This window comes from Hippocampus bargibanti, linkage group LG01 (genome assembly GCF_051943395.1).
Source record: "Hippocampus bargibanti isolate YZ-2025 linkage group LG01, ASM5194339v1, whole genome shotgun sequence".
In the NCBI taxonomy this organism is placed as follows: Eukaryota; Metazoa; Chordata; class Actinopteri; order Syngnathiformes; family Syngnathidae; genus Hippocampus; species Hippocampus bargibanti.
Genome location: NC_142734.1, coordinates 8,908,863 through 8,928,081, shown reverse-complemented (window position 1 = coordinate 8,928,081; position 19,219 = coordinate 8,908,863). Strand labels below are relative to the sequence as shown.

At 41.8% G+C, this 19,219-nt stretch overlaps 1 protein-coding gene across 5 annotated transcripts in view; it reads right to left on the bottom strand.

Moving 5' to 3' along the window:
- iqsec1b (IQ motif and Sec7 domain ArfGEF 1b) overlaps positions 1 to 19,219 on the bottom strand; it is a 133,435-nt gene that overhangs the window by 66,384 nt on the left and 47,832 nt on the right. The window contains exon 1 of one of the 5 annotated variants that reach the window (XM_088994457.1): positions 12,823 to 13,138. The exons of the other annotated variants lie outside the window; for them this stretch is intronic. Coding sequence (XP_088850583.1) covers positions 12,823 to 12,941 — 119 coding nt within the window. The 5' untranslated portion in view covers positions 12,942 to 13,138. Of the gene's footprint in view, positions 1 to 12,822; positions 13,139 to 19,219 lie in introns of those variants that run through there. 5 annotated transcript variants of the gene reach the window in all.

Genomic DNA, 19,219 nt, shown 5'->3' with positions numbered 1-19,219 from the left:
CACCTCCTTGTTCGTGACGTCACTATGAGTCACACACTGCCTTGCTCCAGAATCAAAACAATGGCTTCAGAGAGTTCAGATTCGGAGAAGATGCTTTCTTGTTACTCATCCAGTTATGAATATGATTCAAATAGTTCTGAAGAGGAAAGCATAAATGTTTTCAATCGATTAAGGAAGTCCTTCCGTCTCAATTTGAGCCACCTGCAAGCGATGAAACCGGTGAAGATCTGGACTACGATGTAGCGCCCAGAAAATGCACAAGATGGCACACAAGCTGCGTTTCATCCTGTACATGAAATGGGCTGATTTGATGGGAATTTGTGTAAATTTACACCTTATTTATGCGCGTTACCGCAATTGGCTGCCACACGAGTCACCATCGTGTTATTTATGTAGTTTTCCTTCTAATTTCTTGATCAACACTGTGTTTTCAGACGAAAAAAAGTACCCAAAATGCAGTGTGTCGCTTTCTCGGTCAGGGGCGTTCCGAATGTGACATCACTTCGGGTATCGTTATCAACTCAAAAACAAGACTTCCTGAATATTCAGCACAAGTCTTAAAACGTAAAATATAGCTATATGTGTTGGAATATTTGTAAAATGCACTCAGTAGAAGTCATTTGAAGTGATTTTACAAATTATGGACGCAACTTGTCCGGAGGTGTCGGTTTTCCTTTAAGCACTTTCTGCACCCTCTTTGTTGCATGAAGCAGTTCAATATCAAAGAGGAGAGCATCAAAGCCTCCTTTTCACCAGTGGATCAGGGACACCATGGTGGAATGTGCATGTCTGCTGATAGCTAAATGTTGAAATCAAACACGAAGCTGTAGCATTCATTGACAAAGAGACTGTATCACATCTCGTGTCCCACGTAAATCCGCTTCAATTCCAAGTCGCGTCAGTTCCACATACGCATCAGCGCTCAGTGCTGATGCTCCTTTCTTCTCGTCGCGGGCTCCTCAAGTCATGCATCCATCCAGCCACAGACAGATTTCTATAGTACTTTCAGAACAGCTGCAATTTCTTTTCCAAAAATAACAATAACAACAATAATTCAACTACACATTAAATAACCGAACATGTGATCAAAATCCCTAAGCCTAATGTGGTATTAATCAAGATGCAGCATATATCTTAGAGCCATAAAAATGCTTTGGCCCTGCATCCATCCAATTAAATGAGATCATGTGAAGAGAGTTGTGACAGGTTCTTTTTGTCTCAATGTGATCGCAGCAGCGTTAAACTGCAGTCCTCTAACACGGGCTGATATGAGGCATTGCGGCGCGGGGACCCCCACTCCTCGCTGGGACTGACCCAGTCAATCACTGATAAAGTGCCCTCAAGGATCTCGCCATGACCTTCCCTCAGTCATCTGCAATCCATAAATACTTGAGTAGAAATTGGCCAGCTGCAAAGAATCATCTTTGCCATTGCTCGACCTCAAGGAGTACAAGGAGGCTGCGTGCCGCAGAGATGATAAGACGGGGGTCGGCGCAAGCATGCCAATGTTTATGACACGGCAAGGAGATTATGAACGGGTCTTTAATTCAACATGACTACTCAGTAAATTAATTAAACACCAGCTTTGATATGTCAGTTTATGAACGAGCGAAACCACTCAGTGAAAGAGGAAAAAAATGTAGCTTACAAAAGCATATACACAAAAGTACCAAGGACATGTGTTGTCAATACATTTTTTGTCATTTTCATTCCAAAAGAAAATGAGTAGTTGCAGTACTTTACTCCCGACAGAGAGAGAGAAATGAGAGAGAGAGAGAACTCCACCCTTTTTGACTCGAGACCACATAAAAAAGCACAAATACAATCCTACGGCCATCTAAAACGGACCCAGTCAATGCCGTGGTGGCGTCTCGAAACTCTGCCCATCATAATTCGGAACAGTACCATATAAACAGAATAAATGGCAGCCTCTAACCCTCACTGGAAACAAATCGAACTTACTGCTGGCAATGAGAACCAAACCAAGACATAAGTCGTACAAGGACAGAACATGGCACATCAGGAGGTTTGGTGCTCCAGAATCATGCAGGGGGGCAGAACTCTCCTCGAACGCCAAGTCCATAAAAGTACATGTGGATATGTTCATGGGTGAACTCCCATGAAGCCCAGAGTATGCTTGTAGGACAAAAACCACACTGCTCCTCTTTCAGAGGAGATTCAGCTTCCGGATAGGTTCGCGTCTCCAGCACCACAGTTGTGTTTTCCTTGGCCAGCTGGTACCCAGCTTTTTTTTTCTTCAGGCTGATAGTGTCCCCCTACAACCCATGTTTACCATCAATATCAGGGGTTGTTGCCACGACAGGCGCCACCCACCGACTGTGCAAAGCCTGACAAGACGTTTGGGTCTATCGGATTGGACCAACATCTTTTCCCACCACGAGGTAGTCAACGGTTCACAGCTGTTTTCATTCTTTTCCAGTGGTGGACCGTCAGGGCCTGCAAGGCCTTTTCTACTGGCCTAAAAATATCTGAATCACGGACTGATGTGAATTATATTTTGTCCATGAATTCTAACTAATTAATTCATTGCTTTTAGCCTATTGTGCTGCCTCCAAGTGTATGTTTTTTGTATTTAAACAGTGAACCAATCACATTTCAGCCCTCATTTGTTACCAGGGTCAGAAATCTACCTGCACGTCTTCACAATCAGTTCTGCAGGCCCTGGAGCATAAAAATCAATGGCAATGAAGCTGTTGCGTGAACCAATTAGAGTTCGAGGTGGCAACCTAAGGCCTGCTCGAAGGCGCTGGTCACGTCAAAGTTTTTGCAAATTATGATTGGCTAGTCACATGATTGGCTGGTCACTAGTCAATCATAGTATCACTAGCCACAAGTGATAAGTGCATACTGGCCATGGCTAGCACATTGTATCTGTAGAAAGCTGCATAAGCAAATATATTTTTGTGTTGATTTAATCACGGTTTTGTCAAGCCACAATGGCTGAAGGAGGAAAAAAAATTGGATTTGGTTGCAGATATACTGTTAAAGCCATTTTCAAGATGGACTTTTCAGAATCAGAATCAGAATCAGAATCAGAATACCTTTATTCGTCCCGCAATGGGGAAATTTGCAGTCCACAGCAGCAATTGAAGAGGGATGGGGTTGGGGTGGGAGTGAAAGGATAGAAAACAAGATATTCTAAGCATAACAAAATAAAAATGTCAACTGTATACTGTGCAAATGTAGATGTGCAAAAACCGTTCTATAAACAAGACTGTACATAGTGCAGAATCAAGAAATGCATTTAGATATATTGCAACAACCCATATTTACAAGTGTCCAGTTTTTTTTTTTTTTTTTTTCACATGTGATCATTGGGAATTGTGAAGCCTGACAGCAGTCGGTAGGAACGAGCGGCGGTACCTCTCCTTCTTGCAGCGCGGGTGTAATAGTCTCTGGCTAAAGGAGCTACCCAGAGCTGTCAGGATGGGCAGGAGGGGGTGGGAGGGGCTGTCCGTCATAGCTTTTAGTTTAGCTAGCGTCCGTCTGTTGCCCACCTCCTCTAGAGAGTCCAGCGAGCAGCCCACGACAGAACTGGCCCGCTTCAAGAATAGATGGACATCATTAAGAAAGGTTGGACAGCTCCGAAGTTAGCACAAATAGCAAATAATATTGCAATGTTTTAAGGTTATCATTAATCCACACATTCACAGGAAATATTTTAACACTGTAATGACAGTATTTCTTAAGTTTCTTCAAGTCACAAATTATTTCCTGGCCAACATCCTCTCATGGACGTGTAGTAAATCATATCTGTGGAGTGATTCAGACGTAGCACTACTGAAGGCATAGGAATGACATGCACGGACCGCCACTGCTCTTTGTGTTCAAGACAAGGCACATGGCTGATGAAACAATCCCAAAGTCGATCATAAAATTGTAGCCAATGTGTCCCAGGAAACCTGGAAAACCTGATGTCTGAAAATGTTATTTGCAGCTGTTTGGTGCTGGAACACTGAGTCAGCCTTGTTATGAGTTTTAATTTCATACAGTTGGCTAATAACACGAGAGATGATGTGTTGTTTGCTTTTCAGATGGTAGATCACAGTAGTCTATTGGCTCGTTTGCAGCACCAAGTGGGCATTAGTTGTAGCGAGCTCGTTTGGTTTGGATCCCACTTGGCAGGCAGGACATTTTTTTTTAGCCCCGGTTGCGCTTCGGTTTTAGTTTTGGTGTCATTGCTGTTTGCATTGTGTTCGCTGTTTTGCCTCGTAAAGCAAAACACTGCTCAATATCCTAGCCAGCATTGGGTTAGTCAGTATGTATCAAGAATAAAAGTACAAATCTTGATGGTATCTTATTCTATGAATAAATTTCATGCTGGTTTAAGTATTAAAAAAAACCCAAAATGCCCTTATGTGGCCATACTCGACATTTTTGAGCAGTTGACATAATCTGCGTGACGTGTTCTGTGCTGTACAAGAGACTGTTCTCTTTGGATTTGTTATCTCAAGTATTGTGTTCTAAAAAATGCCGCATGTGTCAAGTAGTCCCATAATTTAGATAGCACTCCAAGGCTGGATCCAAACAGGCATGTATGAGGGGGCAGCCGCAAACCTTGAGGGGGCATTGTGTTCCAGCACATTTTACCATATCTCAGTGACAAATTCACTCACTTGGAGGCGGCCACACACATCCTTTTCGAGAAGAATAGTTTATCAATGAGAAGAATTTGATTACAGTACATGGTTTTGGTTGTTGTACTTGACAAATCAAGGATTACAAGAAAAAAAATGTACTTTTGTTTTTATGACGTATGTCACGTCATCAAACGCTATGAATGAGTTTAAAAAAAGATTGTTTGCTTTGCATTTTTAGAAACCTGACACTGGCTCATTTGAATACTGATTGGAAGTTGGGTCTCCACTCACCGCAAACAACTGTTCATCACAGCGATTTGGCAGCAGGCCGATAGTCTGAGCAGATTGAATAGGCAAGAAGTGACACGAAGGAGAAAGGCATGAGATAATAAAGATATGTGAAATACATACATACAGTGAAACCTCGGTTTACGAACCCCTTGGCTTACGAACTTTTCGTCTTACGAACGTACATTTATATATATATATATATATATATATATATATATATATATATATATATATATATATATATATATATATATATATATACAGTAAAGTCTTGTTATATCGATATTCAAGGGAGTCCGAAAAAATATCGATATAACCGGGACTATCGATATATCCGACCCTGTTTGCATGTAATTTTCTCTGTGCGTGCATAGAAATAGTATCGATATAACCGGGACTATCGATATATCCGATATCGATATAACGAGACTTTACTATATATATATATATATATATATATATATATATTTGTGGCGAGACGAGACAGCACTTCTAACTGTAAGGTTTTGTGCTCTTACTCTCAGGAACAAAAGGGAAACAAAGACATTTAGAGCAAGCCTTTAACACAGCTTCTATGAAAACTCAAGCATCTGAAAACCTTGAACGTTTGTAACCAACATTTATGTGCGCTCATAAATAGGTGACCAAATCATATTCTGAAAATATTTGAATACAGGTCACAATGTTTTTCATTTTATTCACATTGTATCATTGCCTCTCATATTGTTGACTCAAAGAGAAAGACCGTCACCGAAATTTATGAGCCACACACACCGATATATTTGATAAAGGCCTTTTAAACATGAAGCCATAATTAAGTGTGGATGAAGGCCAGATATGAAAGCGTGCCATGGGAAAGTTCTCCCCCTGGTGGCGCAAAGACGTATCGTCCACACACAAGTCGGACAGGATGGGCAATTCAGCAGAATATAAACCGACATTTCTTTTTAATTTATCAAAACATTCATATCGCACAACAGTACAGCTACCAAAGGGATGTGTCCAATGTCATCTTTAGCATTCACATGCATTTTCCTGATAACCTCCTTGTAAGAAGGACTCCTGCTTTGTTCAGCTGTGGGGAGTAGCTTGCCCGAATAGACTGGAGGGCAGATAATATAATTTCAAGTACGTCCAGAGAGGAGCAGTGAGGAGATAATCCGGCACGGTAGGCAGGGCACCATTTTATGAACTACTATGTCACCCACATGGTAGCCAGCCAGAGTGCAGCCACGCAGAAGGAAGGTCAAGGGAAAGAAAAGATAGAATAGCAAAGAAACAAAGGCGGACTAAAGATACTGAGGGCACTTCTAAACTTTTCCAGGTCGAGGCTTTGTGTACATATAATCAAAAACGACATGCAAGCTGAGTTACAACTAGCAAGCGGTATTCCACTGTCTAGCTTGAGGTGGGGGAACAAGCCATGGAGCCTCGACAAAGTTTGTTTTGAAGGCCTTTTATACCTTGAGGCTAAAAGCAATACCACTGAGGGAGAGTGACGGGTTCCCTGTCAATGACCGCCGATAACACAAAATGGAATCAGCACGTCAAGTGTGAAGTAAGCAAATTGAGCACACGTAAGAAAACGACGTACAAGATAGTGTGTCGTCGAACTGCATGTGACATAGCATCCCTCCTGATAAACATGCATCTCTAGAACAGAATGTTCTAGAGATGCAGCTGTTTGTCAAGCTCTCCTCTGTGCATTTGCAGTCGGCAAAGGCAGTGCCTTATTATGGTCTGTTTCAAGCCTCTGATGCATCAGCACTAGCAGGTCCCCCGAGGAAACTTTAACTCACTGAGACGTGCAGCCGAGAGCAGGCCGCATCCATCCGCCTTGATGGTCTTTGAACATGACGGCGAGCCAGCACTCAGGCAAACGTCGCAAATGTCCGACTGTTGTTGTTTCAGTGACAGGCTGCGTCAACGGCAGCCTCCACCAAAGCTTGACCTCCGTTTGCTGACACCCAAAAGTTACTGTCATGTTGGTTCACAGGGAGAGATGAGCGCTTGCTAGGTTGAGCGACGCTAGCCTTACATGGCAAAAGAAAGCCTCGCGTGATACACGCTAACCTGTTTACTGGGGGCAGCACAACAGCCTAGCGGTTAGCAAGTCTGGCCTTCCCATGTCTCTAAATTGGCCATGTGTGTCAATGTGAGTGGGAATGGCTGCTGTCTGACTATCCGTGTCCATGCTGTGATTGACAGGTGATGTATCCAGCTCGCCGCTCTCTCTAAATCAGGTGGTGTCTCACTCCTTCCTAGCAAGCCTCAATACAATTAACGTTAGCAAAAATAGACATATGTTCCACCGGGTGTTGTTTCTTTCTCTTAACTTTGTTCTGTTGGAGCTTTTCGGGTTAAATACTGATGCTTGAACGGGTGCTGATTTCTCAAAGTCAATGAAAACAAATTAGCTCAGAGTAAAAATCATAAAAAGGAGTGTTAAATTCTCGTGATTGGGATGAATCAATCCAATGCCGCCTTGAAAATGATCACAATACAAATGTGCAAACATCAAAGGTACATCAACCTGAAAGCCGTCAATCCACGCTGCACGATTACCTACTAATCCAAAAAAGATTAACTCATTCACTGCCAGACGATGTGCAAATGTGTCCACTCTAGTGCCAAGGTTTTTGTCATTTTCACTCAAAATGCAGGGCCCACAGAATTTTGAGTTTTAGGACTACATAAACAATTAATTAAAGCATAAGAAACCTGAGACTCTTGTCTTTCATCAGGAAAAAAATAGTTAATTTCTAAGTTATATGAGTCTGGAGTTATCTGAGCTTGAAATGGGCACAGCTTCACACAATACAATACAATACAATACAATACAATACAATACAATACATATGTACATATTGATTTCTATAGTGCTTTAACAACAGCTGAAGCAGTAACAAAGCGCTAGTATGGACGAAAGGCAAATTCTGCCCCTTCATGGAAGGGAAAAACATTGCCAGAGGGCTGACCTGCATTCTATCGGCACCCCCCACAAGAAAAACCAAAAACAAATTTGGGACTAGCGCTCCACGTCACAATTTTCAATTCCCGAATACATTTGGGAATGGCAGCGAATAAGTTAATAATAATAATGAGTCTAAAACGTCATCAGCAATGTCAACTCTAGTCACATTTGGCGGCCATTTGCCAGACGGTGGGGGATCAAAAAGGGTAATGGCATGACATGGCTGTACATACACACGCCGTTTCAGTGCTTCAACAAATGATTCACTTCCAGCTCTCCAGCATTTTGCCCACATGCTCCGACGCCGTGTGTGCTGACAGCAGGCTCGGTGCCAGCCCATGTGCTGGTGATGCAATGCAGACGTTGCCTCACGCAAGCACACAAAGAACTCTGGGAGCTTTACAATCAATGTGCATTGCGCTTCCTCCACCTCTGTAAAGGATTCAGGGATTGAAAAGGAGAATATTCAGTCAGCTGTGGTGACGCACTGACTATTTCGTCAGCGCTGGCATCATTTGAGCCTGAGCGGCATACAGAGATGCTCTCAGCTAATCAGGGGACACGGGCAATCCTTTTGTGGCAGCTTCTTGTCAACAACGCGTGCTCGGATTGTCAATGAAGCTCACCGGTGTTCAATTGGCACCGTGAGTATAAAAATTAACATCCACTTGAGGCTTTGTGCGTGCAAATATTAAACCTCCTTGACAGCGATGTCAAAGCCATGACAATTAGGCCATCAAGCTGTTGCATGTGTTCATCAACACCTGGCATCACAATCGGTTTCCAGACATCATTTTCAATACTTCTCATCCTCTGCTAACTCAGCTGCACCTGAGAGTCTGTCCCAGTTCATTTTGGGAAATGTGAAAAGGAATGGACAGATAAATGAATTGATTTCATCCATCAATTTTCTCATCCTGCTTCTTCTCATTCTGGTTATCGCTGTGTTTACTATTAGAGAGAGAATGTGTGGTGACTTTCATAGAAGAATCCAACAGACAGCGTAACTGTTTTGGTGTTCCTTGTTCCATTATTCCTGTTTGAAGCTTTGAAAGTTAGCGACAGAAAGAAAAATGGTAAGATCTCAACTCTAAGATTAGGGCCCCCGGTAAGCGAAGTGAAGATACTTACGTCTACTCATCACATAGACAGTTCTATTCCTAAAGTCTGCTCTGTTACCATCACTCTCCCTGCCTCACAAATGGCTAAAACAGCAATTGCAAAATGGGCCCTTTATTTACTCGAAAACCATCTATTTTGAATACTTATCAATATTCAAAGTGACTATATCAATGAACTGACTCGTGCACCTGATGTCGTTACTTTTTGCAAAGTTTTACACACCTAACCTTTCACATTTAACTTTCATATGCAGCGGAACAAATTATACACAACGGTTTTTCCGAGATATATTCTTGCGCCGTCATAAGTTACAAGTTTCCAGTCAAGGAAATGTCTGACTCCCTTGAGAATGGACAATTGAAGCGTGCTTGAAGGCAAAGATGGCCTTTGGCTAAGCCGTAGACACCCGCTCTAATCCTGGAGTGATGTATGCCGAGCATTGGAATTCCCCAGGAGCCCCCCCAGTGAACATGAAATGACATTTAGAACAAACCGGGCTCCTCTCGCTTCTGTTCCTCATTAAAGGATCATTGGCTAGACACAAAGAGCCCCACAGCCACTTTGACAAGAAGCGAAACCAACACTTTAGCAGCATATGTGCCATGTCCTTGAACAAAAGAAGACAAAAAAAAAATCACCAATTTGCATATTGTTGAAATCATGTTACTATTATTTTAGGGTTACAGCAGGGACCAGATCCAACGAAAAGGAACTCACAAGAACACTGACCAGTGCCAGAGTCAAACAAGTCTCGCCTGGTTGTACAACTGAAATGGATCAAAGATTATCCCCATCCAGTCCTGTAGGTGGTGAGTCCAATGAAAAAGATGGTTATCACTCAAATTGAAAGACAAAAAACTGTTGTGTTTGGATGAGTTTTCACACTGAAACAAAATGTTGGATTGGATCGGATTGGATTGGATTAGCCTTCATTAGTCTCATAGTGGAGACATTTACATTTCACACAGGCAAAGTTATGGAGGGAAGAGGAAAGGAAAGGAAGAAGTAGAAAAATGAAACGAAATTCAGTAGGTGATGGAAAGGCAGTCAAATATGACATCACAAAGACAGTCATTCAATCTTAAGCACTTTCTGCACCCTCTTTGTTTTATGAAACAGTTCTAGATGAAAGAAGAGAGGATCCAAGCATCCTTTTCATCAGTGGATCAGGGACGTCGAGGTCAAATGTGCACGTCTGCTACAAGCTAAATGTTGAAATTAAACATGAAGCTGTAGCATCCACTGACGCAAGAGATTGTCTCACATACGTAAATCTGCTTCAATTTCAAGCCGTGACATATGCTGACGCTCCTTTCTACTTATTGCGGGCTCCTCAAGCCATGCATCCATCCAGCTGCAGACTGTCCAACAGAACCAACATTTGAACTGAACAAAGCAGGGCTGTGAAATGTGAAAATGCTGCCCATTACAGGCGCAAAAAAAGCACATTCACCCCAGATGTCAAGTCATACCAACACTTATCTAGGAAGCTATATCCTAATTGATTGCGAGACGACACATCAAAGGTACAATTTAAATTCCAGCTAAGGCCTCCCTTGCCAAGTTTGCATGTTCTCCTGGGCCTGTGTGAGTTTTCTCTTTATACTCTGGTTTCCTCACACATTCCAAATAACATCTACGACAGGCTCATTGAAAACCCAAAATTGTCCTTCTGTGTGAGTGTGAACGTGGGTAGTTGTTCATCTCTGTGTGCCCAGGCTGGCAACCGGTTCTGGTGTCCCTCGGCTACTGCCCGAAGACAGCACCCCCTGCCACTCTTGTGGGCATAAACAGAATTGGATGGATGAAAGAAGATTGCCATTTTTTTTGGTCTCGGAGTGGACTGCGGGACTGATGACAGTGAAAATCAATTATTTTTTTTTCGTTCCCATCCCTTTTGAAATCATGTGGCAAATGGATTAAAGCTGTTGCTTCATGCGTTCATGCTTGGAGGAACAAATTGAGTTGCACTAAAATGTAATAATTGTCTTCTTTGCCCGTGCCACACCCTCCACAAAGTTTTGATCGACAAGAGTAGTTTGTGAGTCATGCTAATGACAAATCCATCCATTTTCTGTACCACTTACTCCTCACGACAAACATATTCAAGTGCAGAAGAAAATACAAGTTATTCAATCATAAGTTGTGGAAATGACAAAAAAAAAAAAAAACAAAAGGAATAATACTGCATTTCTAATCAAGCCTATAATCAAAGTCTAATCACTCGGGGAACTTGACCGTCCACGTGCTCGCATGCATGGAAACACGAGAGATTTAAACCAGCAAATGATATTAACTGTGAAGGACTGTGGAGACCCGTGAAGGTCTCATTTTCATTTCGATGGCTGATGGCCATCTACTTACTATATGCAATTACTTGTAGATTGAGACGTGGGAGGGTAATCTAACTCCACATGATGCACAAGTTGTTAAGTATGAGTGTGAACATTTAGATGTAATTGCACGGAGCTGCTACATCATTGTGGTCTGGTGGTCTGTACAGTTGTGAGTGGCACACTGCACATTTCAAGAAATGTCTATAAACGTATATAAGGTAGTAGAGTGCTTCATCTGGCAAAAATAGGTGATTTCTTCAAAGATTTTGCTGAACATCACACCTTGTCAAACTCTTGAAGCCTCATAATTATGAACACACGAATTTTGATTGTGGTTTTTTCCAGTCAATGGGACTCACTCCATGTCATGTGGAACTGAGTCGTGACTTGGAATTGAAGCGGATTATGTAGACGGGATATGTGAGACAATCTCTTTTATTCAATGAGGGCTCAGGCTTCATGTTTGCTTTCAAAACTAAGATAGTAGCAGATGTGTGCACATTTACAGCACGGGCGTACCTGCTCCACTGGTGAAAAGGACAATTTTATCCTCTCCTCTTTCATCTAGAACTGCTTCATACAACAAACAGGGTGCAGAAAAATTGTTAAGATTGAATGATTGAATGATGTCTGTGTTTTATATGTTGTGTTATTATTTTGTTATTTAGACTTCAAGCAGCTTCTATATTTAGTTTTTTTGACTTGGGAATTGGGAATTTCTCCATTGTGAGTCTAATAAAGTTTCTCTTGTCTCGACCTACCTGCCATGCTCACTCACCCTTAGGGACGATTTGGACTGTTCAATCAGCCTTCCATCTATGTTTTTGGAATGGGATTTTTGGATATACAGTAAAGTCTCGTTATATCGATATCGGATATATCGATAGTCCCGGTTATATCGAAACTATTTCTATGCACGCACAGAGAAAATTACATGCAAACAGGGTCAGATATATCGATAGTCCCGGTTATATCGATATTTTTTCGGACTCCCTTGAATATCGATATAACGAGACTTTACTGTATATATATATATATATATATATATATATATACGTGTGTGTGTGTCACATCAATACATAAGGTGCAAGAAGCATCCATTGACGAATGACTAATCTTCCACGGCAACCTGACACTCAAGCAAGAGCAAGAAACGGTCACCTGAATGACTCTCACAACAGCTGTCATGCCAACAAAAAATGTGAATATCACTGCATGTGTTGTCATGAATTTATTTTTGCTTCCATCTCATTTGCCAATATTGTGTCACTTCCATATATTCCCGCTTGCCGCCCCTCCCCAGGAAAAGCAATGTTGTTTAGCAAGGACTGAGAGGACAGAACAGAGTCCGGATGCCATCCGTGACTCAGCACTGACACCCCACATAGACGACGGCTTTCACGTCTATCCACTCGCCTGGCACCTCCATGAATGAGCCAGCGCCACGCCACGCAGCGGGAACCGTGCGGCCATGCGGACCACCGAGTACGCTACTCACATGTCATACAGCCGATATCCGATGGCGGAGCCTGGTCTGCTGGGGTGGGATCCGGTCTCTCTCATCCGCCGAGGATCCGTGCTGCTTACCACGGCTCGCCACACGTTTGGTTTGTCCATCCTGTTTGCGTGCTGGTCAATGGGACTCGGTGACGGTGGGACGGCGTGCGCACAAGAGGCTCACTCACGTTCACACTCCCCTCTCACTCGTCCGGTCACAAACACAGGCTGCCAGGGAGCAGTGTGTGTGATGTAACGAGGAGCAGCCAAAAGGCTGCCTGGGGATGGGCGGGGTAAGGAGCTCGTGATGGTGGCGTAGGAAGGATGTGTTGTTGACTGTCACGGCCTGATGAGAGTGCAGCTTTTAAGGATGTTGGGTGATGCGAGACAGTGGCCAGGGAGGCAGCTTCTTCAAACCCTGCCCCAACAACGACAGCAGGATGTATTTGCTTCTGCACGCTTCAGCGTACGCCTCGCTCCCCACCCTCTCATTCCACTCAGTAGTACAGTCCTTTTCAAGGCCACTGGATTGGTTCCTTGGTCTCCATAGAAACAAGAGGATGTCAGAGGTAAGGCTCATTATGATGCCTTCTCTCTCCTCACCATCCTATTTAGTTTTCACTTCTCTTTGCCCATTTCTCATCTCCTCGCAGAGACTTAACACCCCCATCCCCCGCCACCACCCCATCATGTTGTTTCGCAAATCGATGCTCATTCTGTCGTGTCATTCAAAAGAGACAAGGCTGTCCAAAGCATTCAGGATGATTGTAAAGAGGCTCCATGGATACATTTGATGACGTCTGCAGACCAAGAATGAATATGCAGCAATAAAAGATATATAAGATGGGGGGAAAAAATCTTGCAACCCTAGGACATTCAGTGCAGTACAACATAGCTTTTGTATCACAATACTAGAATTTCAAGTTTGAGATAGGCAAGTTTTCAAAAATGCCAAATTGCATCTTGAATGCATCTTAACTTTGCGTCTGAGTTTTGACACCAGTATCCTATTTGCAGTATGGAAGGGAGACAAACGCCCCCATGGATAAAAAAAAAAAAAAAAACACTTTGGAAGGGTCATTTCTACAAACACAGGGTTGAAACCGAGACAATATCTTGTGCTTTCAGACCTTTGCTGTTTTCTTAATGAACCTGGAAGTGGCTAATTGTACACGTATGTATGTCATCGCAGCGCAATTACACCGCTTGTACTCCTAATTATCAAGGAAGTGTGTTGATCCCTCCAGCTCTGACATGCTCTGATGAGCAGTTGAACTAATCTGAATGCATGCGTCGTCTGCATACATTACATTGCTCTCTGATACAAAACAATGCATCCGCACACCTGTCTTCATCTTTGACCTAATTGTTGGCAGATTATCTTGATGTGAGCTGATCGGTGGCAATGTGTCGCCTTCCTTACATATTAGTTGTGGGATGAAATATTGACATTGTGATTGATTTCACTCACTGTATCACGACTATTGCTTTCACAAATAATGTCAAGAACGGATAAAAAACATTTGTGGCATCATAAACATATTGTAGTCATCATTTTGTGAAACTGACGTTTCACAAAAGTGCAATTACCATGAAAAAAAAATCATTCTTTGTTGTGTGATTGTAACCCATGGTAACTTCCAGTGGAAAAGAAGTGGACTGCGTGTGATCATTGAGTTGTATTTTGTTGTGAGAAACGCTAGCCGGTAAGAAGCTTATGGCCACGTTAACATTTCAAATGGAAACAAGTCTTTATCAGCGAAATTTTCTTTTTATGGGACTACAGAAGCGCCATTCGGCTTCGGGCATCTGAGACCATTAGGCAGTGCAACAAGAGTGGCTTTATTTTTACAGCCGTTGACTTTTTTCATTCGGCCCAATCACAAGTCAATAGTTGGTGAAATATAATATCAGGGCAGAAAAATAATTAAGAACCAAACTTGATCAGAATCAAGAGACATTGCACTCATATCTACCCCGACATTCGCCGCAATGTAGACAGAGGCGACACTATGAGTTTAGATTTGTCCCATATTGTATTGGATTCAATTGGTATTTGTGGTGGGCGGGAGGAGGGTCACAGTGGGGTGCTGGAGCCTATCCCAGCTGTCTTCAGACAGTCGTTGGGGGACACCATGAGGGCAGGGAAATATAATACAATACAATACATATCGATTTATATAGCGCTTTAACAACAGCTGAAGCTGTAACAAAGCACATAACATGGACAGCTATCCTACACAAATTTCCCTATTGTGGGACGATTAAAGATTTTCTGATTCTGATATAGGAAGTAAAGCAGTCACAAAGATAGTAGAAAACACCAGGGAGTGAAACCAAGATGAAGTCGGAATCATGCTGAGTCAAATGCATGCATAGATAAACGGCCATCTCCGCTCACAATTTAGAGGTTTCAATCAGCCTGCTATGCATGTTTTTGGAATGTAGGAGGAACCTGGAGAACCCTTAGAAAACCTGCGCAGGCCCGGGGAGAACATGCAAACTCCCCACAGGGAAGCCGCAGCGGGATTTGACCGAACACTCTCTGCACTGTGAAGTTGACTTGCTAACCACTCATCTACCGGTCTGCTTAGCTTAAACATGATAATCGTAGTATTCTTGTTGGGACACAAATTTTGAAGTACATACCTTATTTCCCAGTGTATAAGACCATGATTTTCTTCAAAAGATTACCCTGCGCCTTATATGCAAGTGCACTTTACATGTGAAGTAATATTGACTCACAACAGGTCACACAACTACTGTCAGCAGCCACCGACTCCATTTCCCCCTGCAGAACAAGTAGTGCGCAGTCCATACTGGGATATATAAAACGTAACCCTAGCCTCTACTGCAGCGTTTTATAATGTGTTGTGCCTTGTATTTAGAAAACCTTTATAGATTTATATATTATATTTGGAAAACATTTTCCATTCATTGGGGGTGCGCCTTATACTCCGGTGCGCGTTATACACCCAGAAATACGGCATGGTTCCTGTCAAAGAAAGTGAGTCATTTGAATTTACAGAACATAAAGATTTTACAAAATTGTTTTCATTTATTGACCAGTAGACGGAGCAAAAATGGTAATCTCCGTTGGTCAGTATATTTTACATGCAAATTTTCGATCGTTTCGTACGTTTCGGTCACATAAGCTGTCCAGCGAGGAGCTGTCTTTCTCTCCGGTAAAAGTCTAAAGTGGGAGGGGCTCCCACAAGGCACCATGACCTGGATGAGTTAGCAGTCAGGGCACACACACTCGGAGGAGCAGTGAGCTCAAATGCTGTTTCAAATTGACAAAAGAGCCGTACGTTCATGGTATAACAGAAACACCTTTCAACACAAAAGCTGAAGCTCTGAGGCATTCACAGGTCCGCACGCGTCTACAGAAAACACTTGCATGGTTAAATTCATTGTCTAAGCACATTTTCTGCCCAACTCCGGCCTTACACACCTGGACATGCAGTGAGGTGACCGTTTTTTACATCCTAGTATCACATTTGTTGGCCTCCTGTGCACAGTCCTCAGTCACCATATGCGTGTTTGAATCCCACCGGCCACAAAAGATCTGTGCCGACAAGATGCACATCTGTTTGAACGTCCCCCCCAACTGTACATATTGTAGAACATGTGCCAAAACAAAGGAGCACCATTGCAGATTTCGAACTGCAAATGAATTCCAAGCAGATTTGCTCTCATCTGTTTCACTGAAAGCCAGGCTGGTAGTCAAATTCCGGAATCAAATACATTACTAAAAAGACAAAAAGAAAGAATAAATAAAAAGAAGGCCTGAATGTAGCATGTCACACATGGGCAGTCTGCCCGGCAGAAATGCTGCAAGTCCGACCCTGGCCTGCAATTCAGTCCTGTCGAAATATCTGCAGTTGTTACTTATACTCATGATGTTGTGAATGAGACAACACTGGAAAAGCACTTCAGAGTCCATCGACGGTTCTAAGGCTGTATCGATATATTGCAGGTTTGTAATCGATAAACCCCAAAGTCATAGTAAGCGTGGGACAATCAAAAAAAATAAGCTTCCTGATACTCGTGTATGTTCTCATGGTAGTTTATTTTTCATTTCGCCCAATGCATAATAAAAAGCAACATGCTTAACCATTATCAGAATTCAAAAGAAATTGACCAGATGGAAGAATAAATCTCTTTTTACAGATAAAACACATTTCACAATCATACTTCAATCTCGTCTCTTAATATACATTAATCAATTCTCCCAAAAAATAAATATATATGCTTTTCAGCTCACTCTATTACAAAAAAATGATTTAACAATCATGAAATAACTTTGATTTAAGCAGAATTTTGAATAACATATTTTCTGGTGTATAAGGTGTACCCAAAAGCCTTGATTTTCTACAAAAGATGACCCTGTGCCTGATACGCAGGTGCGCTTTATATGTGAAGTCAGATTGAGCCAAAACAGGTCTCGCAACTACTGTCAGCGGTCACCGACTCAATTTCCCCATGTAGAAGATGTGCGTAACCCCAGCCATTACCAGTGACGTGCAGTCAGGGGAGGCAGGTCAGGTGCCTCACCTGACATCATGGAAATAACAAATGAAAAAATAAATTAAACAGTTATATTTATTTAGTGATTTGTACTTTAAAGTTCTTTTCCATTTATCTTCACCATTTTCCATTTATCTTCACCATTTTCACATTTACCGTTCAAATACTAAGTAGAGACAAGCTGTGAGGCAACAGCCGGCTGAGCCTCACCATGGATTGCGCAATAACTATGCGAACTGTGCTGGCTTGCTCAGTGAGACCGCATTGCTGTCCTTCTGCATATCGCTATTAAAGTATTCAAACACTTTTAGTTTCTGAACTAAATTTCTACAGTTTAGCTGGTGTATATAATGTAGAGTCACTTTACATTATAAACACTTGACTACAGTGTTTATTTTATTTTATTTTTTATCAAAACTGTATGCATAGCTGAGGCACACAGTTCTCCTGCCTCATGACAGGGGACGCTGGTGATTACAGCGATTCTTCTTGCAAGTTACAGTAGACAGTTAGCAAGTTAAGTGCAACCATCCAGTCATTTTTTCGTGTTGCTTGGTCTTATTTTCAGAATGGAGGATTACATTTCTAAATTAAAACAAATAGAGACTTTTAAAACTGAAGAAAGATAAGGAAGGTTTCTACAAAGAAGGTATAGATGCCTTCCTTCAGAAGGAGTGGCACATGGACTTCATTTATAAGTAAAGGTAACACGATAATAGTTTTTTTTATTCTTTTTCCTATGCTGCAGTTTATAGAATGAATGATGACATGACATTTTAAATAAAACACATTAACTGTTGCCAATCAAATGGTGAATAAGCTACTCTGTAGAGTTCATATGGTTGTAAATCTGACTGTGATGACGTCAGTGCCTCACCAGCCATGAACCTCACCGCACGTCACTGGCCATTACCGTAGCACCTTATAATGTGGGTGTGCCTTATATTTAGAACACTTGTGTATATATTTCTATATTATATTTGAAAAACCTTTATTATTCATTGACGTTTCCGATGCGCTTTATATATGGAAACAAGTTTGAAAATACACCATTCATTGGGGTGCACCTTATACACCAGAAAATACAGTATATAACGTGTTTTGATAGCAGAACTTACAATATTATTTCCCTTCAAATTCTTATCAGCATTATATACTGTATTAAACTGATTTAAAAATTAAAACTGACAGTTTAAGTTAAGGGTTTCAGAGATCAAGGACCGGGGGCCATATATGGCCCGCCACACCATTTTACGCGGCCCGCGAAAGCCAATCAAATATGGAGCAACATCAACAACTTTCATGAGGCTTGCAAAAATATGTCCCCAAAAATTTTAATTCTCATATGTAAGAAATAAGAGAGATATTGTCAACATTTTCTAATTGCCAAACACCCCATGTCAGTCATTTAAGAAATAGTTCTTGACTTATTTATATAATTTAAGTCATAATGGCACAAGGGAAATTAAAACTAAAATGTGACCCGTGACAAAAATGTATTTGCCACCCCTGGTTTAAAAGTTGAAAGCAAATTTATGAAGGCCTTTTAAATTCAGGATAACAAAGGTGATTTTTGCATGGAAGCTGTTCAGATCATTTTTCAACAGCTGCAGTCGAATGAATTCGGACTCATTTCCAGCATCTCACTGTGATCGAGTGTCGACCAGTCCATGATGTACTTCTACATTTTGCCCGGTGTCACCAAGAACAACCAGGGACCCTGGACAGAATATGCAGTAGTATAAAATTGCTCAGCCTCTTTTGAATTGATGTTACACATCCAATTGGCCACAAAGAGCAAGTTCGAGACAATCTGACACCTCCAAACAGAACAAGTGTCATTGTTCTTTTTTGGGGTCTTTCTTATC